The sequence below is a fragment of the Saccoglossus kowalevskii genome, chromosome 2 (genome assembly GCF_978046115.1).
Source record: "Saccoglossus kowalevskii chromosome 2, keSacKowa6.1, whole genome shotgun sequence".
Taxonomy (NCBI): domain Eukaryota; kingdom Metazoa; phylum Hemichordata; class Enteropneusta; family Harrimaniidae; genus Saccoglossus; species Saccoglossus kowalevskii.
This window is the reverse complement of record NC_140642.1, coordinates 13178107-13201073: the sequence shown is the minus strand read 5'-3', so window position 1 is coordinate 13201073 and position 22967 is coordinate 13178107. Positions and strand designations below refer to the sequence as shown.

The 22967-nt window shown below is 34.9% G+C and overlaps 3 protein-coding genes and 1 long non-coding RNA gene across 5 annotated transcripts; 3 read left to right on the top strand and 1 right to left on the bottom strand.

Annotated features, from left to right (window-relative positions):
• Positions 1–304: 304 nt before the first annotated feature.
• On the top strand, positions 305–7358 carry LOC146748134 (uncharacterized). Its single transcript, XM_085504788.1, has 5 exons — positions 305–386; positions 844–999; positions 1523–1724; positions 6268–6511; positions 7300–7358. Exons 2-5 carry the CDS (start codon positions 950–952, stop codon positions 7356–7358), a joined length of 555 nt encoding a protein of 184 aa, XP_085360914.1. The 5' UTR covers positions 305–386; positions 844–949.
• Positions 6891–15376, top strand: LOC146748133 (uncharacterized). 2 transcript variants are annotated; one of them, XM_085491633.1, is made up of 8 exons: positions 6891–7841; positions 8173–8214; positions 8585–8733; positions 9448–9519; positions 10762–10857; positions 12740–12828; positions 13862–13957; positions 15350–15376. In XM_085491633.1, the coding sequence occupies exons 1-5, from the start codon at positions 7631–7633 to the stop codon at positions 10846–10848; spliced, it is 561 nt and encodes a 186-aa protein (XP_085347759.1). In that variant the 5' UTR covers positions 6891–7630; the 3' UTR covers positions 10849–10857; positions 12740–12828; positions 13862–13957; positions 15350–15376. The 2 variants fall into 2 exon arrangements, with proteins under 2 accessions (XP_085347759.1, XP_085347756.1); XM_085491630.1 differs by having other exon boundaries at positions 8164–8214.
• A 380-nt stretch (positions 15377–15756) lies between these two features.
• Positions 15757–22192, top strand: LOC146748131 (uncharacterized). The gene is made up of 3 exons (XM_085491647.1): positions 15757–15836; positions 16110–16217; positions 18689–22192. Exons 1-3 carry the CDS (start codon positions 15791–15793, stop codon positions 18895–18897), a joined length of 363 nt encoding a protein of 120 aa, XP_085347773.1. The 5' UTR covers positions 15757–15790; the 3' UTR covers positions 18898–22192.
• Positions 15901–18700, bottom strand: LOC146748132 (uncharacterized). The gene is made up of 2 exons (XR_014926736.1): positions 18639–18700; positions 15901–16181 (listed from the first exon to the last, which is right to left on the bottom strand). It is a non-coding gene; the product is annotated as an uncharacterized LOC146748132 (long non-coding RNA).
• Positions 22193–22967: the final 775 nt, after the last annotated feature.

Genomic DNA, 22967 nt, shown 5'->3' with positions numbered 1-22967 from the left:
AATCTAAACAGAACACTTTTATAGTAGAATGCACTTACTGTAAAATAATTTCAAACTGAGTGACAATATTTTTTTTATCTAATTATTTTTTTTATTTTGTACGCGTTCTCGTTGTTTTGTTTTTGTATTTCGGCAGTACGCATTAATATCTGGCGGCAATGAAAGTGCATGCTAAAAAAAAAATAACTGTGATTTATTGTTTAGACACAAAAATGAGATTAGCCGTAAGAACACTGATATTACACCAGTTTCCAAATACAAAATTCTATAATAAAACTTAGGGAGTCTTTGGTCTTAATAGCTTAGGGGGTCTCAATAAAAAATGGCAGTTTTGTTCTGATCGGCTGTGATTTTTTGATATGCTGTGAATGGAGTTATTCAGGAAGGTAATAATGTAAAGAATTAACAAATTTTTTGTGCTCAGTTCGGCTTGATTAATAATATGCAATCAATTTCCTGTCAGTTGACAACACATTATATTCTAAACCAAAGACTGACAGCACGTTTTTCGAAGACCCTGTGCCGTTCGAACCATGGCAGTGGAATCGAAATTTACTTCAGTCTGCGTTAGATTTGTGCATTCAGATCTCAGTATATTGAAAAAGACGTTTGTTTATAGTTTTTAGCGATAATCAGCAAGTATTTCAGCTGTTCGTTGTACGATTCTTTGATGTCCCTCAGATGAGAATATATTTAATCTGACTGTTTGCCGTTTACCACGCTGCTCAATGTCCTAAATAACTGAACGGCTTCATCACTGCTTCATGTTAACTTGTATTTCGAAATATATCCAAGTCACAAGTGTAATGACTAGTTTATCATTTATGGTTTATTTTATTCCAGGTAGAGGTGTTTTTGCTGGAAAGCAATTCAATAAAAGAAATTTCTTATTGCAATACGATGGTGAACTTATTAGTGGGTCGGAGGGAGAGATTCGTGAAGTCTTCTGATGGCAGTGTATTCCGTTACTTTTTTTAAATTCAAGGATAAGACATATTGGTTAGTGTCCACATCTTTACAATCTTTTCATATGAAACTCATTTAAACTGCATTTAATATTAGCCTATCCCATAGTACTGTGTACATGTCTGTGTTGTGACTACTATGTGACCCTGTACCACAGCCACAGAAATTATTCAAACTCAAACACAACACATGTGGTGTTTTTTTAATTCATACCTACTATCACCAATAAATTACATGAACAAATAAGGCCAGTAACCCCATCTACCAATATTTGTAACAAATATCAAATTCTTATTTTATGTAATAGTAAAGCTTTAACAACTTTGCCATGTTAGCCACAAAGAATATTTCTTCATTTATTTCTTTTAATGTAGTGGATGACCATATATGACTGTATGCAATTTACTATTATCAATAACTTGGGATTGCTGGTCATTCTTAAGTCTATATCAAATGAATGATTGTGACAGTAAAAATAATCTTTTAACTCTTAGTCCATAAAAAAAATCTACCTTGCTATATATTTTTCAAAAGCTATATTTTGCCAATGTTGCAGTATCGATTCTACTAATGAACCTGGCAATGGACCTAAATATGGGCGGCTAGTAAACCATGAAAGAAAATCTCCAAATGCAAGAATGAAAACACTTGAATTCAAAGGACAGCCATACCTGGCACTATTTGCTGTAAAAGACATTGACGTCAATGAGGAAATATTATATGATTATGGACCAGTCAAATTACCATGGGAGCATAAGGTAAGATAATGCTTATTTTCATAATAATGTTATAACAGCATATGCCTTATAAATATATTTATATACAATTTCCAGTTGAGAAGTTGGTGAAAGTCTGAAATGGGTAATATTTGTTCACATCATTCCTTTAACTGATTCCATTCGAAATTGCACATACACTTGCACATGTACTACCACAAACACAAGTACAGTAGGATTGTCTGGTTTGCAAAGTCCATTGGTGTGATATTTTTTTCTTCTGATCGTTGACTTGTGTTCAAGATTTGTATAATTATTCCTGTTTTCCCTATGAAAAAGAATATGGACTGAGTGAAATATTTCTAATTTTCTAAAATACATCCTGACCTTGCACTCGCTACATGTATTTGTTAATTTTGCATGTGTATGGTATGGCAGTATGTCAGTAGATATATCCAGAAAAATATTTTTAATGGTTTGAAAATGCCTATTGTTTGGAATGTTGTTCGCTATTAGTTTGCCCATACTGAGTTTTGGACAGTCAAAACCGATATCTATCATTCAGCAAGATCAGCTAAAACAGGACAAACCTGGACTAAAATTCCTGGGAATAATGTACAACAATGTGACGACTGAGAACCATAATTATTGAGGTACTATTTATTATATATATTTTCTGATTTTTCATTGCTAAACCAAAAAAAAATTTAAGTTGTCTCAAGGTGAAACAGTCATTAAAATCAATGTATTGGTTCATTTCAACTATGCATTTATCACCTTGAAGTGTTGAAAAAAAAAATCCAATAGCAAACCCGTAAAATTCATGAATTTCCCTACTTCAGTGCTAAAAATGGTTGAGCATGTGGGTGTGGTACACTGGCAAATGGCTGTGGATAATACAACTGAACATGATTCTGTCATTCGAGTCGTGTTTCAATAAGCTGACTTCAATTTCCATGATATAAAATATTACATTTAATTTGCTAAAATCATAACAAAGATCTGAGTATTCAAATCATATAACAAGAGGTCACAGTTCAAGTTGCATTTATGAATGAACAATGTGCCATACGATTTGAAACATTAATTAATTAATTAGCTACATTTGATCCAAATATGAGTTTTCATTGGCCAGAGAAGTCATTTGTTAATGCCCGTTTACCCATGAGAGAGACCCCCCCAATCTTTAACATATTTTTAGCAAACAAGTTTTTTGGGCCACCATTCACTGAGCATGTACCTTTAATCCCTTTACAGTATTCAAAAAGAAACATGGATACAACTGATGCACAAAGGATAATCAGTATATCAGTTGAAAAAATTGCTTCAGATAGAAATCGGCTCTCATTCAGAAAACTGCGTATTGCCCCAAATATTCAAAAGATCCTGCTAGTATCTAATGTCATCAGCAAAGCTAAACTGGTTTTTTCAAGACAAATGATTATTGGGTTACAACAACAGCCCAGTTTGGAATTGGGATATCATGATTGCAAGCTAGAAACTATGTCAATATACAAGACTGAAGTGAATGTTACTGATAAGACACAGGAGTTGTTAAATCGTCTTTCTAAGATCACAAAGTTGAGAAGTTGTATTCAGAAAGGGAGTATTAGGTCATGAATGGCAAAATTCTCCCCAGAGATGGTAATGGGACAAACATTTCAGTTTTTTTTTTAATTTACAACATGCTGTAATTTGGAGTGTATTTTAGTCCCCGTTCGAACGAAGTCCGTGCGTTCGTCCAGAGTCGTATCTCAGAATCCCTTGGACCGATTCCGTTCATTCTTTGCATGTGCCTAGTACTTTATGTGGCACATATGCACATGCAGTGGTTTAGTGATTCGATTCAAAATGGCCGACTGGCAGCCATCTTGTTTTTTGAAAATGTTGTATTTTTGACATGCTTTGTCAGTTTTCATTCAAATTTAGTACATAGATCATACATGTTAGGATACATGTCCCCGACCGTCTGTGAGTTCCTGAGTCTGTCCGTTCGTCCGTCCGTGCGTCAGTCTGTTCTGAGTCATATTTCAGAATCCTGTAGACCGATTCCGTTCATTCTTTGCATGTGCCTTGTGCCTTATGTGGGAGATACGCACATGCAGTGGTTTAGCGATTCGATTCAAAATGGCCAACTGGCAGCCATCTTGTTTTTTGAAAATGTTGTATTTTGGACATGCTTTGTCAGTTGCCATTCAAACTTGGTACATAGATTATACATGTTAGGTTACATGTCCATGCCGATTTTTTTCGTAATTGGATCAAAGATGGTCGGTATCTTCTTTTCTTTTTTTTATGCGGTATCTTGGACGTGCTCTGTCAGTTTTCATTCAAATTTGGCACATACATGTACTTTATACATGTTAGGATGCATGTCCATGACAATTTGTTTCAAAATCTGATTGACAGCCATCTGACTTTTTGGCCTTACTACTATTAATATTTCCACAATTTATGTACTATTTTCATTCATATTTGGCACATACATCATACCTATCAGTGTGTTTCATAATCAGATCAAAGATGGCCGAATAATGGCTGTTTTTATTTTTGGCCATATTACTACTACACAGAACACGTGTTTTGATGTACCGTACTCGACCGGGTTAGCGCCCAGAGGCCTCAACTCAGAAAATCACGATTTTGTAGGGGTGGGTGCTTACCCGAGCACCCCCCTCGAAAAAGAGTGCAAATGAAAATTTTGATTCATCAAGTGACAGATTACGTCTTTGAGGGAAAATCAAATTACTAAATTAATTTGCGTCGTCATTGATTTTCACAATGAAGAAACAGAAATGATCACAAAAAATATGCACATTTTATTACAATATTAATTACGTACCACCATAATTTACGGAATTAAAAACATTTGAGTCTTTTGGAACACAGTCGAAGTCAAAATTGTCATATTATTTCCACTGACGAAGTTGTTGGATCGTACGCAAACTCTCGATGAAAATCACTTTCTGCCATGATGCAATTGCAGATTTGACCTACAGCAGCGTTGTTTGACCTAATGGGTCAAAGTTGGTTATTAACTAATCAGAATGCTGTGTTGTACTGACGCAATTCTTCGGAAATTCCCAAAGACTTTCCGGTAACGCAATGCGGAAGTGAATAATCGATGTTGAAGTACGATCTGTTGGAATTGATTTCAGCGAATAAACGACATGGTTTTTCCAAAAAACTAGTAACTAGCCATTTTTGAGAATTAGACTGAATATGGCATGAAATATGTATTGCATTTTACTTGTATTAATTAATAACAGGTCATTGTCGAAGCGTAGTTTACGCACGGTTACAGTGTTCTACGCATTCACAACATGTTCACAGCGGTCGATGTCCACGCTGTATCATATAAAAACGCTTACCAAGATTCGTTACGCAAGACCAAGTTTTAAATTAGTTGCATTTTGAAGGGGGGTGGGCGCTTTGCCGAATGTGACCCCAAATATAAAAATTGCGCAAAAGTGGGGGGTGGGCGCTTGCCCGGGCATGGGCGCTAACGTGGTCGAGTACGGTAAATAGACAATCTGTTGTATACGCCACTTGGAACTCAAGTTTCAAGGACACGCTCGCGACAACCCCTCTGCTTTAATATGATGAGCACAAAAAGAACTTTCAAAAATTTAATGGGGACTGTGTCATTTTCAATGACTTGTAAACAATGTACCGGTAGTAGGGCTTGTAGAGCTTTTGAAATATGTTATAGAAGAGCTGACCTAATTTTATCCCACGTGTCCATTAGTAAATTTTCGCAGCTGGTTAAGTATTCAAAACAAGAAAAATTTTTGCATTATGCCTGTCACCTTTTTTGGGGAGAACAATGCCATTCCGATTCCAGACCTTGGTCATGTATGGATAGATCTTGTGTGAACTTAATACATACATGTACATTGAACGTTTGCAAGTAATTTTGTTTCTCAGACTGGATTCAAAATGGCTGACTGGTGGTCATTTTGTTGTTAGTTATGAATGTGGGGTGGGGGGCGGGGTTGGCATTTTGTTGTAATGAATGTGGTTTCAGAGCTGTATCTGACATTAATTGACCAGGATGGATCTGATTCAGAATGGTGGAATGCTGTTATAAAGTATGCCTCTGACATATATTGATTGATGGCAATCAAACTACTATTCCTATGTCATTTCTTTCATGCTCTGATTCAAAGTGGCTGACTAATTTCAGTTATGTTTACTGTTAAAATAAGAATGACTCTTGTCATATCATGAAATGACTTGCTTTGGTACAAAATTGTTGACTGGTAGCCATTTTTTATGAATTCTTTACCAGATCACTGACATGCTTGAACATGCTTCAAACATCACATAAGCATCAAACTTAATGTTGTACATTTCCATATATATGGAACTGAATCTCGCTCATACATGAACAGATTTTGTTTACTACATGGTATATGCATTTTTCACATATAATGGTATTTAAAACATTATGTTGAAAAAGTAACGTGAAATAGCTGTGCTATTTCCAATGACTTGATTTTCTTGTATGCTGTTGAGTGAGATTAAATATAAATATTTATTGCTCTAAAATCTTTGTCTTCTTCTATTTGTATTGCTTTTGTAGATATTAAACTTGCAACAAACACAAGGATCTGCTATGTCATACCAGGATGTACCAGGGTGTCACGTATTACCAGAATGCACATCATCTGATGAAATCAGTTGTCAGTTAGCCAAGTCTCAAGTACCAGGGTGCGACATATTACCAGACCACACGTCACTAGATGGAATTAGTTGTCAGTTAGCCAAGTCTCAAGTTCCAGAGTGTGACGTATTACCAGACTGCACATCACAGGACGGAATCAGTTGTCAGTTAGCCAAGTCTCAAGTACCATGGTTTGACATATTACCAGACCACACATCACCGGATGGAATCAGTTGTCAGGTAGCCAAGTCTCAGGTACTTGGGTCTGACACAATACCAGACCGCACATCACCGGATGGAATCAGTTGTCAGTTAGCCAAGTCTCATGAACCAGGGTGTGACATATTACCAGACCGCACATTAACGGATGAAATCAGTTGTCAGTTAGCCAAGTCTCAAGTACCAGGGTGTGACATATTACCAGACCACACATCACCGGATGGAATCAGTTGTCTGTTAGCCAAGTCTCAAGTACCAGGGTGTGACATATTACCAGACCACACATCACCAGATGGAATCAGTTGTCAGTTAGCCAAGTCTCATGTACCAGGGTGTGACATATTATCAGACCACACATCACCAGATGGAATCAGTTGTCACCGGATGGAATCAGTTGTCAGTTAGCCAAGTCTCAGGTACCTGGTTCTGACATATTACCAGACTGCATTTCACCAGATGGAATCAGTTGTCAGTTAGCCAAGTCTCAAGTACCAGGATGTGATGTAATACCAACCACACAACACCAGATGGAATCACCACTCCGTCAATCCAGTGTCAAGTACCACAGTGTGACATATCGTCAGACCACACATCATCCGATAAAATTAGTAGCCCGTTAGCTGAGATTGTTACTGATCGTCACTTGAACGCTGCTCCATTAACGAATGTTTTTACAAACAATACTGACTCAGAATATGGCTGTACATGATTTGTGATGTTTCCATAATTCAGTTCGGATGAAATATCCCAAACAGGCTGGACAGGGAACATATTTAGTTGCACCTATCTGATATGATGGTTTTTTAAAGGGAATTAGAAAACCCTTTCCTGCCTTGAGTACTTCAACATTATTTGCATGATTTCCTTTGTTAGCTTTTGCCACAGCAATTTTCTTTCAGCACTTCTGGATTTAAAACTCAACACATGAGCTACATCTGGTTCTTCACTATGCTTGAGAATCCAATACGTGCTACCATGTGCTTGAACAAATATGCACAGAAATGTGGTTTGACTTGCCCTGAATGTTTCAACTCAACCAATCTTGAGAAAACAAATTGCAACTATGTCTCAACTTTTCAACTTGAAAGACAATGGACAGGAAATTTTGGCTGTTTTTTTGGGTCATTACATCAGAGTTCATAGGAAGTTTTATAGGATCCCACAAGACACCCTGCAGATCGCTAAAGTCAGCAGAATTCTACTTGCTTGTGAAAGAGGATCTGTGGAAAAGTACAAGAACAAATCACTTGATGACATAGAGATTGACTTGAATGGTAAGTATGGATTTACTTTAACGTACATATATGCCAGAATATTTTCAATGAATGTGGTGATGGTATGTTCTTTTTTACCGCCCTATATTCGTGAAAGTAATTCCTGATTGGATGAAGTCATTTCGAAATTGTATTTATGCCAAAGCCACAGTTCCTGTGGTTGGCAAAATGGTTTTCAACTGCAGTTTTTAAATTTTTAAATGTTATTCTAAAAATCGTAAATCACATTTATGCCTAAACAAAAATGGATGTTCTTACATCAAAAAAAAAATTAATTTCTCATTACTATTGTATGCTTCATCAATATGTGTGTTTATTTCAGAGGTTTCAGATGATGAAGAATCAGTGCTGATTGATATCAAGACTCCTGAAGGTATGTGAGAGTTATAATACTGGAAAATCAAGAATTTATGGATGGATTGACGATTAGAAACAAGGTGGCTGAATGTCAATCATTTCAGTGTTAAAAAAATCATAATTAAGCATCAGCTTCTGGATCCATATCTCTGACATGTTTATGTTCCAACTATATTACTATAAACAAAACTATACATCTTAAGTTTGATAACTAACTGGGACTGTGCCATGCATGGCTTGTTTTTTATAAAGGGGAAATAAAATCCAACCATGAAACTATTACATTACGTTATTCTTCATGAACAGCGTCTGTGTTTGCACACACTGTCACAGATCAGTACATTTCCGAATCTTTATTACTTTCATTATACCTGGTATTTTTTCAGCACCTACTGAGAAAACAGCAGATTCAGCTGTATGTAAGATAGAACCGTATTTGATACTAGAATCCAGTTTTAGGAATCTCAAGAATGGGAATGAACTTTCTGATGATATTGTCAATTCTGCTGTCTATCCTGCCACTCAAAAAAGAGAGGTAACTTAAAGTTATATTAATTTAAAGTTATATTAATTACTTCACTGAGTCTGTGTCACATGTACATCATTGTAATTAGATAAGAAATAATTTGTGTACACTATAGCATGCTGTACAGTTATCATGTGCTAGATAATATAATTAAAAAATAGAAATGATAATATTATAAAAGCTAAATTAAATCTTGTTTAAATTGTTAATACAATAGGGGACATTATACTATATAGGTTTTTTTTCAGAAAGATGTGTTCAACCTATAGGTGTCTTGGCAAATTTAAAATCTGAAAAACTAAATTTCAGGATTAATGGCATTGGTTTGTTTGTTAAAGCTTCTCTTGTACATTAATGTACATTATTGCTATGCATAGCTCAACAATTTCTCTTCTGGACAACTGAAGATAACCTCACTCTTAAAAGAATTATTAGATGGCAGAGGAGTTCAAACTTTATTTTGAACACCATTTGTTTTCATTTGAGTTCTTATTCATAATTTCATGTTTAGTTTTATATCCTATACATGTCCAGGCTCCACATGTATGTGGTAAATTTTGTTACCACTTTTCCAGCTGAAGACTACAAGTTGTGAAATATTTGTTATTCTATATCACTAATAGCTCTAAATTAAGTTAAACTTTGTGATTTAAACTGAGCATCATTAAAACTATGATGTTCAAGTCAATTTGATAACTATATTCTTGATATTTTTTTTCTCAGAGAATCAAATTTTTTGACCATAATTTAATGTCATCCATTTGTCTGAGGGGTGAAACCACTTATCCAAAGAAGGTAAGATTATCAAGCTTTAAAAGTTTTTGTGACCTTTATTTTATAAAACTTTGTCTAAACTAGTTCATGTATGTTTTCATTCTTAGCAGTATACATGTCGAGTAAATAGAAATTTCACATGTGCCTATTCTGCATATGTATAAAAGATCTTATTTTTATTTTTATTATCAAAGTTGCATACTCTTCACTCATTTTTGCTTTTAGTCCCCGTTCGGACGTAGTCCGAAAACGGGGACTTATGTTTTGCCCTGTGTGCGTCCGTGCGTGCGTCCGTGTGTGCGAACGTGCATGGACCGATTAAGTTCAAACTTCACTCATACATCACACATTATATGGGACATATGCTCATGCATTTTTTTCATGATCCGATTAACGATAGCCGAATAAGGCTGAAAATGCATCAAAATCGCACATTTTCACCATTCCGGACCCGGATCTCAGTTATGCATGGACAGATTTCAGTCAAATTTGGTACATACATTAAACATAATAGGACCTTGATGCACGTTATTTTTTTTTCGGATCAAGTTCGAAATGGCCGACTGGCGGCCATTTTGTTTTAAAGAATTCAGTTCTGGATCCGTATCCGAGACATGTCTGGATTGATCAAGTTCAAACTTCACACACACAAGGTACATCATGTCACAAATATGTATGTGCATTTGTTTCATGATTTCATTAACGATAGCCAAATGGCGGCCTCTTTAAGGTCGAAAATGCATTGAAATCGCACATTTTCACCATTCCGAACCCGGATCTCAGTTATGCATGGACGGATTTTGTTCAAATTTGGTACATACATTAAACATAATAGGACCTTGATGCACGTTATTTTTTTTTTCGGATCAAGTTCGAAATGGCCGACTGGTGGCCATTTTGTTTTAATAAATTCAGTTCTGGATCCGTATCCAAGACATGTCTGGATTGATCAAGTTCAAACTTCACACACACATGGTACATCATGTCACAAATATGTATGTGCATTTGTTTCATGATCCGCTTAACAATAGCTGAATGATGGCTATTTTAAGGCCGAAAATGCATCAAAATCACGTATTTTCACAATTCCGGAATCGGATCTCAGTCATGCATGGATGGATTTTGTTCAGATTTAGTACAATGTGTTGTACATATGCAGGTGCATTTCGGTCATGATCTGCTTTGAATGTATATGTCACTCAAATATGAACGGAACGGGGACGTGTATTTGACAATGACTTGTCTACTTTCATTTACACTTAGATTGATTTTTCCAAGCATGACTTGATAATGGGAACTATGTATGAAGGTGGACAAAATATTTGTGGTATTATACAAGATGGACACTGAACTCTTGTGGTAAATATTTAAGAATTTTTCTTAGTCATTCTCATGTATATACAAATTTATATAATAATCTTTCATTCAGTAATACAGATAACAAAGCACTGATTTCAATTTTCTCATTAAATCTTGCTGTCACTTTGCAGTTTTCTCAGTATCTTTGCCTACTTGTCTACTGAATTTGTAGAACACGGATAGGAGGCTATGTCGTGCAAAGCACCTCTACCTGTCTATCTTTTGGTACATCCTTCTGATTTTGTGAACACTTATGTTTGAAAAATGGTATTTTGTGCAAAAATTGTTTCATTCATTTCTTGTTATGCACTTTAGTTCTGTTGGCAACTATTACTGCAAAAATAACTATTTGCATTATATATTTTTTGATAGACAGTTTTTTGCAACATGCAATTATTAAATATTGGCAGTACTCACTGCACAGGTTACAGTATACAGGAATTCAGGTAGCTGTAACTAGGAAAAATATTTCTGTTGCTGTGCACTGGAAACTAAAATTACCTTACAGATATTACAACATTTCTATTCATCTGCACAGGACAACTACAACTGGTAGTTTATACTGCTTATATGCACTCAGACTGTTTTTATATTCAGCTTTTTCTTGAACTGGGACAACAGTGCACAATCTTAGAGGCTTATATTCAGTGAGGTCTTGAGCTTTCATCATGCATCGTATTGGATATATGCACATGCATACATGCTTCTATAGTGTAGGAATTTATCCACACATCCCCCATGGTACATGCAATATCATGAGTATAATTTCCTGTCATAATAAAGACAATGTTGTTCTTAGTATGTAGTAACATCATTAATATATGCCCACTTATTTATAGCAAAATAGAACTAATTATTCCAAGATGCCAACATCAGGACTTATGTGTATGGTAGACTCAGTTTGAGCGAGTCAATGAGTTTCAATTCAAAATGGCCAACTGGCAGTCATCTTGTTTTTTGAAAATGTCATATTTTGGACATGCTTTCTCAGTTTTTATTCAAATTTGTTTACATAGATCATACATGTTAGGATATGTCCTCCGTTCGTCAGTGCATCCAACTGTCTGTGCGTTCGTACGTTTGTTTGTCCGTCCAGAGTTGTATTTCAAAATTTGTAATTGTAGTGCCTCATTCCTATCTTCAGACATGCATTTTCTTAAACATACTTTAAACAATTTTAGCAAGTGCAATAACAGAGTGCACTTCAATTTGTTTTACTTTCACTTGTGATCTTTGTTTTTCTCTGCTATATCTTAAACCAGAGGGGTTGTCACGCAACACATGTTCGAATTTGATGTAAATAAACTATCTGTTGTATTTGCCACTTGGGACTCAAGTTTCAAGGACACGCTCGCAACAACCAACACCTTCACTTTAATATGACGAGCATAAAGAGAACTTTCAAAAATTTAATGGGGACTGTGTAATTTTCAATGACTTGTTCCTCATAACTATGTCATTTTTTTTTCATCATGTGAACAATTCCAACATTCAATGTTCCTGTCCCGATTTTGTGTCACAGTGAATGCGTATACATGTTGATTACTTTTGACTGTTGACCGAATGGAAATTTTGTGCTCTTGAGTCTTTTTGAATGCCACAATAAATGACAGACAAAAGATAATTTTTAGTCCTCAAATGTCAATTCACCAAAATACAACTATGACTTGTTTTAATTGGGGCACATTTTCTGTTTTAATATCTTATACGCATCTGACACAGATTTTGTTTATCTGTTGAACTCTTGAATGTGACTTGCCTGTATAGATATACTTATTCATATATTCTGTTGTTTTGAATAATAGAATAAATGAAACACACATACTTCTAATGATAAAGCTTCTGATATAAAAACACTTTTTTTTAATGATTGTTTTGACAGGAAGTAAATCAAATGGAGCGCAAAATATTATATCTCAATTCTTTGGGGGAAAGCAAAGAGAAAATGAATCAAATTCAGCAGAACTGGAAGTGAGTATTAGTCTATATTATGTACATGTATTGTTTTCCATAAGTCAACTGTTGGTACTAATCTGTTTCTGGTCTGTAGGGCTTGATAAGGTAATTTTTTGGTCTTAAAATTGGATGTTCAAGCCTTGGGTCTGTGTGTACAATTTTGGTACATGTATGTGTAAGTTAAATTTTTCCATTCCTGTATGAGCTTTGGAAAATCTTAAGGTCCTGGCCATCTTATGCACACATGTGTACAAGTATGTTGGGGAGCCAGTTTTTGGATGCAGTTTGGCCAACATCATTCAAATTTTACCAGTGCTGAAGTTTTTCAGTGTCACGGATGTCTATGATCATTTTTCTGTTACCAGTAATAACAATTGCATTGCATTGCCGAGTTGTAATTTTTATTTTGTCAAAGTTTGCTGCCATTGTTGAGCTAATACAGCCAACTGGTGGCCACTTTTATTTTGATGGATGGTATTCAGGACACACATCTGGAACAGGCCTAAAGAAATTCAATTCATTTTTTGTACATGGATAGTACATGACATACATGATTGTACATATAAAGATGTGGTCAAAGATGGACTGTCATTAGTTTTGGTTGTTAATTTGCATCTAAAAATCAAACTATTTTTCATGGCTGGAACCACATTTTTGGCATGTGTGGACTTATTTCAGTCAAACTTTTACCTTTTAAGGGGGGGGGGTGATGCACATCGTGGCTGGTCAATATTTTGTTTTCATCCGTCCATTCAAAATTGTTTAGTACATGCATGGCATCAACATGTACATGGTTTTAATGAATGCTGAAGTAGCAACTTTTCACTTCTGCAAATACACTTACTACTTTGTGTCTGTTTTACAGCAATCATATTAGTAAATTCATCTGCTACTTACTGGTTAACATAATTTGAACAGGACTATGGCAATGAAAACACCTTAGTTTATGGTGATTGGATACTGTCACTTCTGAAAGCTAAAAATTTGTCCTCCACTGTTCTTTTACTCTTCTAACAGTTTTTGATTGAAATATTTCACTTTTTTTTAGTAAATTTGCAGTTAACAAAGAAGAAGATGGAAATTACAAAGTATCAACAATTGACCACGCAGTGCAAGTGTCTCTTGTGGAGTTTTTGTCATTAAGGTAAGGATATATCCCTGAATCATTTGAATATTTTGATGTGTATTAGTGTTACAGCCAGGAAACCTCATCGTGTGTCAGTTGAAATTTAATAGATATAAATAGATATTACAGTACAGCTAAATACTTACTTACCTAATGTGCTAATGCTTTGTTAAAATCATGTTATGACCTTGCTAACTCTACATTATTGAATGTAAGCTTTGTATTAACAGTAGGCTGTGACTGTATGGAAATACTCACAAAAATATTTGTTGATAAAAACAGTGGGCATAAAATATAGCAGAATGAAAATAAGTTGTCTAGATTACTACTACTAGATTACATGCTACTTATCAGGGATAGGAAAAAGTTGTCAAAACAACTATTCAAATTCACAACTCTGATTGATTGCTTGCCATGGCCTCATGCCAGCGCCAAGACAACATTTAGATTTGCAGTCCCTGTTGGTACATTCACTGTCACCCAACAGTGGTTTACTGTGTTTGATGCATTATTTATTACAGATGAATTGAAACATCAGTCCATGACTTCCCTTTGAATTTTCTGCGCAAGGACTGTACAAAATCAATCCATATTTGAAATGAGAATTATAGTTTATTATTATCACATTATATAGGACGAAAATTAAATAGTGTCCATTGTCGTAATTCAACATTGCGACGATGTCAATAAAGTTTCTATAGGGTAATTCAGTAACGATCTCCACTTGTCAAAAATACTTCTCGTAAAAATAACAGTAGTAATAGTCTTTGAATGTATTAATAAGAATGGCCAATTTATTACGGATACTTGATTGTACGCAAGTTAAATCTATAGATTATATCAAAGCAGTTCTATTGCCACTCGTCTAGTACAGATCAAGGATTGGATGATAGTAGATACATTATTTGACAAACATGATTACTGAAAAAACATGTGGCTGCAAAGTATAAAATATCTATCTTTCTGGAGCACAGTTGTATTTGTGTTTTACCTTTTCAAATGTATTATATTTTTGATTCAAACACTATTTTAATTATATTTAAAAACTTTGAATAAGAATCAACTTTACAACCCTGAATATGCTAACATTATGTTACACTAATGCAAAGCTAACATCAAGTTAACATGCATTAACACATTTTGGTAAACAAGTTTTGAGCTGAAATAAATGGCTCATGCATGAGGGAAATAGACATTTCATATTTCTTTGACTGCTGTCTAGTTTCATCTTGTGAGGTTTTTCACTTTCTGATGTCTATGATCATTTTTCTGTTGCCAGTAATAATAATTGCATTGCTTTGCCTATTTGTAATTTTTATTTTGTCAAAGCCTTTTTGGCGGATGAAAAATAATGTGGGCATGTAGTTATTTATACATGTTCTATGATTTACATGTATATCAATTTTTAAGTTTGCAGAGTATTTAGCAAAAGAAAAATACACACAATTATTGCATGGAATGGACAAAGTTTTTGAACTCAGAGAACATATCGTATGTTGGCTCTCAGAATCAGGTAAATAAGACATTCTCTCTTGAAAAAATAACTGGATTTTCTTGTGTTAAACTTTATAGTATTGGCTTTCATGTTTGTTACCCACATTCAGAATTTCTTCCTTTTAATTTTAAGTATATACTTTTCTTGAGTTCATATGTGATTTTGAAAGTAAATAAAATCAGAAATGCAAACAACTTTTAAAATCATAATGTGTAATTTAGTGTCATTTGGGTTCATATCGTATGCCAATATTGTTTTTTTTTTAAATACACTGTTTTCAAATTTTTATAATTGACTTTCATGAATTAAATGGCTGGCTGTTCTTGCAGGTGTTAAAGAGCAAAACTCAAACACAAATGAACCATTGCTTCAGACTGAAGAAAGCTAAACAAGCACATCCAGGTAAGTGTGCCACATTTTGACAGATTGGTAAGTTGGAAACATGCTTTGTATCAAGTAACATACGTTTTTATCATTATGTGCAGTCCCTTCATATATACACTTTCTGGAGATATTACTATCCTTACAATGATGGGGTGTTGATTCGTTCTGGCTCAAATTGTTCAGCATGCATGAAGCTGGCAGAATTTCAATTTATAACTAACATATATGAATTGCAGGATTCATTTTTCTTCTTTCTTTTTCATTTACATTTTACTTGATTCTTCCTTTTAGTTCAGCATGAGCTTGCTTATCCTAAAAGAAGGGCATCTGGCAAAAGTGATGTTTCTTTCACTCAGACTTCATCTAGTGTAAAGAAAAAAAGCAGACAGATGCCTCAAGGTATGGAACTGTTTCAGTATGTCTTTAGCTGCCAAAATTTCAATGTGTATTGCACCTCATAGACTATGACTTTATGATGTCTATTTAAACAATAATGAACGACCCGCCAACCCATAATGGACGAAAGCTTACTCCATTATGAGTTGACAAAGAATTTATTATTGTTATTTTTTGAAGCATTTTCAATATCAGTGGATTTGCTGCCACTAAAAAATGGAAAATTTCGAGAAAAATCCACAGTGAACAGAACTATTTCGCAGTCACTGGCCTGTGAATCTGAACAATTTAAAATGTCTTTCTGAAAATTGTATTCACAATCTCATATGGCAAACTAAGAAAGAAACTAGTTTTTATCCATCAAATATTCTTGTAATTAAATAATTTACAGTGTGGTGTGGAGTAGCATTGTAGTGGTCGCCCGAGTGAACGGCACACAGTGACTAGTACTTTTGGTGTCCGTCACGACCTTGCACTATGCTATGCTAGACCGCCGCCTATGGACTGACGGAATTGACTGTGCGTAGGAGTGTGTACAATGGGTACATGTACGTTGTCGTATTGTTACCCAATCCAGCAAGTGTTTTCAAACCATTGAGGTGGATTTTATTGGCTACAGTCCTGTAATAGCTATTTTCAAATGCTACGAGAGGCCCATGATTTGATGAATACTTCAAGCCAAACGAATGCGTAGCGAGTGAGTGAACATGGCTGGAAAGCTAGTGGGTGTTAGCCATCCTACAAACAGTGATTTTAATCTTGCTGTATAAATAACAAGTCATTGTTAACGACACAGTCCCCGTCCAAAATTTTGTGATTTGACATATCAATTTGATGCTGATGAAGTCATTGAGATTAGATTGAAACCATTAATAGGAGATGGATTTGTAAAAAAAATATGATTTATTGCTTTTACATGAGAATTGGACAATCATATTGAATCAAATTACAAAAATAATGTTCGTGTTGATGTATCTATTGGTATACTGTTTTTGTACAAAATTTAAACAGAAATATTCATTGCATTCATAGGAAAGTAGGCATGGGTACCATGAAAAACAAAATGGCCGCCATATTTGTTTGAATCACGAAAAAAGTATGACGTGCACATATAACCAAATGTGTATGATCATCATAATCCAAATCGACCCAGTCATCTTTGAGAAACAGCCTTGGACATGTGAAAATGACGATTTAGTGCTTTTACATTAAAATTGGGCATCGGCCAGCCATATTGAATTGAATCACAAAAACCATGCTGGTGCAGATGTATCTCTTGGTATACTATCTTTGTACAAACTTTAAACAGAGACATTCATTGCATTCAAGATAAAGTAGCATGGGTACCATGAAAAACAAGATGGCCGCCATATTTGTTCGAATCACGATAAAAAAATGACGTGCAACTACAAACCAATATGTATGATCATCATACCAACTTTGATCCAAATCGGCCCAGTCATCTCCGAGAAACTGCTGCAGACACGTTTAGGTATCAGAAATAGCAAATTTTACATCCAAAATGGCCACAAGTCGGCCATTTTTGCTCCGATAATAAAGTAACTTGACGCGTATATGTAAGATATTATGTCTTCATGTAAAGTTTGAATGAAATCAGTCAATTGGTGTTTGAGATATAGCTCCGGACGTACATACATACGGATGGACGGACGGACGGACGGATGGAACTAACCCAAAATGATAGTCCCCGTTTTCGGACTTCGTTCGAACGGGGACTAAAAAAAGACACCTGACAACAATCTTGTTTCACAAATAAGTGTAGTACTACTATTCATTTTTCTGTACTCACACTCTGTAAACATAGCAGCATCTGCTTGGATGAATCACCCCGGGTTAACCTTAGTTCATTGACACGATTAGGGACATGACAGCGGCATCAGTCGTGGAATCTAAAAGCATGCCTACTAGATGAAATGCTTCAACCGAGCGTGCTTTAACGTAGAGAGCTAACGAGGATGCTTGCAATTTCTCTTCTTAAATAGTTTCTCCTTTATTCGTTTTCGAAAACTACATTGTAATCAAATCCATGGTACAGGGATCAATAATGGGATACATTATTGCGAATAATCTGCTGCATTGACATCATAAAATCCACTGATATTGATAATGCTATAATATAATTAAATATAAGGTTTACTTTAAAATTGCATTACATCATTTATTACATATCCATGTTGATTTGTTTTTGTTATGTTTGACTGACTGGTGGTCATTTACAAAACCATAAAAAATCAACATAAGAAAATGTCATTTAATTTGAAATTACTCATAGGATATTACTTATATACACCTTGTTTTGATTTTGAGTGATGGCAATTTTTCAACTATTATTTCAAACAACTTCTTTTTGAAAATCTAAACAATTTTGCAGCAACAGATTTTGATTTGCGGCTGTCTATTTACCTTGTTACTTTGTAACAGTAGATTTACTTGATATTTTCTTTTTGTGTTAGGTGCAGAATATAAGATATGGAGTGTTGAAGAAAAGATGGCTGTTAAAAATTATTTTTCGCAAGATATTAGACTTCTACACGTGCCTGGAAAGGCTGCTTGCAGTAGTTGTTTACAACAGAATCCAGTTTTGTGCCATAGGTCCTGGAAAAATGTAAAAGATTGTGTTCGTAATTTGATTACGGTACATAAGAGACGGAAGGATAAATGAGTTCTGTTATTTTTGCTGCCAGATGTTATATAATAATGTGGTATACATCAAACTGTAAAGAACTGCTAAAGAGCCGCCAGTTCATATTTGCTACCACACCTGATTCTACATCTCACCTCATCAGGTGCTCGGCCATGGTAGTATTAAACTCTTTTTATAGAAAGGGATTCGTTCCAGCAGGATTATGATTTAAGGTATAGATACAGGTTCTTGGGCACTTGGGAGTGAATTTTGTTTTTTTTTTGCTTTTTTTTATCCAAAGTCTTGGCTATAGATTGTTAAAATTTCGCAGTATTGTGAATAGTGGAACATACTCAAAAGACGATTTTAAATTATAGAAAACAGGTACAAACATTCTCTTTTTTGAATGTTTAGCAAGATTAGGCAAGGCTACATACATAAATAATCAAAAAGAAACATGGTGAAAAAAGTAATGACGGGATCTCCATATTATGCACTATATTTAACTTTTTTCAAAACAATAATAGGTTGTTGTCAAAATAGTGTGAGAATTTCAAGACAAACTGACAAAAACTGTGGAAGCTAATTAATTTCCAATCTCTGTGACTAACCAGAAAACACGAACGGAGATAATGCCTGTTTTATGAAAGTGACGTTAATCGTCTACAAAAATGGCTATTGCATCACAACGACATGCCAAAATCCATCATACATCGATGCTTGCTGATGTTCAATCGTCAGATAAAAAATAAAATAAAAATATTTACAATTCAAGCGAAACGGACGTAAAATTGTCTGCAGAGTCAACACCTTGCGCGAAAACTGTCACGGTGTCGTGTTATCATTTCCACTGAGGGAGGGGCACAATGGATCACGTAAAGCTGATGAGATATTCATACAGTTATATAAACATTGCGGATTGAGTCTAAATTTACTTTCCCTCAAACCTTAAAAAAAATACATTGTATGACTCAGTTTTTCGTGATCTCCAGTGAAATGGACCATGCAAAGTTAGACGACCAGTTTGAAATGGGCCGTAATATTTTGCTACACAACGGCTATTTGCAGTTTTTACTACTCAATTGGTCAACTGCCTGTGAGAAAAAATCTAAATGGGAGGGAAAATATTGTAAATCGAGACAGGTTTCATTCAACTAAAGATGAGATGGGTCGATAAAAATTAAACGAACCCTGACCTCTGGAAGTACCTGATTTATAGAGTGCCTTAGTACCAGAGGTTGCAGAGCATACATACAACGTACTTTTCGACATCGCTACAGGTGCATGCTAGCTGACAAGGGGGTTTCCGATTGAGGTAACCAAGATGGCATCACAGAGTGCTTCATTTTTCCGTGGTGCTTAAAAACAGAATCTTGTTGGCAATTTTTCTGTAATTTCCAGGGTATATTTTTATTTTTAATTAACCGAGCATTTTACGAGCATGCCATTGAAAAGTTATCGATACAGCACAGCAATGGTGTTTCTCCATTGCATTGCAATGCTATCAGCAGGGTGATCTCTACAGCAAAACGAAAAATGTTTACTTTGTATACTTCAGTTTTAAAATACCTTGGGAGAAAAAAAATGTGTGAAAACAAAAATATTTAGTAATATAACAATATGCCAGGCTAGAAGTTGTTGACATGTTGCGAGATAAGGGTGAAACTGTTTACTTATCATTTACAACTGTAAGCAACGTAAACAAACTTCGGGACATTTAATCACATGCCTCGGTTCCCTCTATTTTAAAATCGTTTTTTGAGTGTTTCAGCATTGACAATGCTCCAAAATTTTAACATTATCTAGCCAAGACTGTCTGGGTAAGAAAAAGCAAAAAAAAAAATAATTCACTCAAAGTGCCCACGAACATGCATCTATACCTTAAGGCCACTTCATTGTTATTGCAATGAATCTCACACTGTCAGATATTGTGGTCAAATCTATGCAAGTTGTTGTAACCTTTGCAGTTGGGTCATACCTTCATTAATTTCATTAATATAGAAACAGTGACAGGTTCTTAAAGCGACAATAGATTTTGAAAATTTTTGTTTAAATATACCTACATAAAGATTACCAAAATACTGTTTTAGACATAATTGCGTGGAGATCGGTCAGCCTTTCAAGCTGGGAACGTATTTGACCCAGGGCCTTCAGTAAGTTATACTGTAATTTTTCATTAAAACTGGAATTCAATAGATGGAGACCATAACGCAACCGTGCCCCCCCCCCCTTATTTCACTGACAATGATTTAATGTACAATGTCCGTTTATGCTATGCTTTCAGTGTCTGCAGGAAATGTTTTATTAAAATGAAAATATCGATAGTTGCAGCTATTGTCATTTTAACTACAGTGGTCACAAAAAATTTATGTCTTTATACTGAACTGAATGTGTGATCAGGTGAAACAAACCTATCTCTGCTACTCAGTAGTATTCTACATGTGCACTTGTCCTACATTCTAAAAAACATGTTACACTGATTGGTCTTATGGTAATCATGTCAATCAAAATCATGCTTTGCTCCAAAAGCCAATAGCAAGTTTGAGATATTCTGTGTACATCATTTGTTACTTAGGATGAATTATAAAAACATAATTGGATTCTAGAAATGTAAATGTTATTGAATTGAGCTCAATCTGAAATAAGTGACTGAATTCATGGTTCCATTAATGGAGTTCCTGTGTTCTTTGTTATGATTAATTAATATTTTCATGTATTTCTACCTCCATATATTTTGTTTTTCATTAAATAAATCCTAAAGCAAGGTGGTCGTTGCGCCATGGCCTGGTTGATAATGGACTTGTACCGATGCACACAATGCGTGTGAAATACATTGTTTACGTGTAATTCAAACACCCGCTGCGCCGACCACCACCCTTTAAGTTTATGGGCATAAGCATTTAGATCATTTACAATGATCATTTTGTGCATTTGATCTTAGGTGTACTTGAGTTCCAAACAGGTTTATTCCTTCCACTACCATAGTTATCTGTGGTCATCCACAACATGGTCTTGTTTAAATTTTGGAGTACCGTATGCTCTATCTCACCTAAATTTGGGATGGAAAATTACCACCTTTTCATGCTGGAAGTTTCAAAATAAGAATAAACATTTTGTTTGATATTGCATTCCAACAGAAACGAAAAAATATACTAAAAATATTTACAAATTTTCTATACATAATGCCACATGTGGCTGAGAAAAAACACAACTATGGAAAACTTCCTGCCTATACTATTAACAAGTACACTTTGATCTCTGCTCATTTCTCATAATGTAAGAAAGGAATATGTATTCCTTCAAACTATTGCAAATAAAGTTGGTTATTAGAAAATAGCGTGATGATATTCTGTGTGAAAGTTGTATCAACCAGATTCCAACCCCATTCCATTTTAGCGAATTCAAAATTTGGAAACAATGCTAGATAAATACTGATACGAGTTCATTGCTCTGAATTACAGTTGCAGTTTATGCAACTATCAGTGTTGTCCCCTACTGGAGATGTACATTGCCATTATGTACAAAAAATGTTAAAAAGAAATGCTTGCTTCCCTAATAAAATTGTGCAGAACGAGAGGGGAGCAGCTACCTTCCCTACCCAATTTTCAGCACCACTAAGTTATTGAACGATGTTGTATATACAAAAATATCCACACCTATTTTTATTTATACATTTAATTACTTAACATCCATTGGAATGGATAGATGAAAAGTGACATGACAAAGAAAAAAAAATTTAGGAAGTGTTGCTGTCTAAATTCAAAACAGATTTACAAAAATTAAACTAAAGGTATTCACAGAGATTTATTGCTCAAGCAAATTTGTGAATATTTTGTATACATAAATGGAATGTTTTTGTGCTGGGCATAGACAGGGCAAGGCATCACAAATTGTTTTTCATTTTTTCGATCTGATTTTTGTTACAGAGAAGACATGCCTCGCATTTGCTGGTAACTGAGTGTACGAGTTTCAATTCTCTATAACAATTAAACTGCCATTTGTGAATTGCACTTATATGTGTGAATGCTATGCTATTGTTCATATCAGTTCGAGGACATGTGAAGTGACACTTTGCACATGTGGGAGTGACACCCCCGAGATTTTCCACG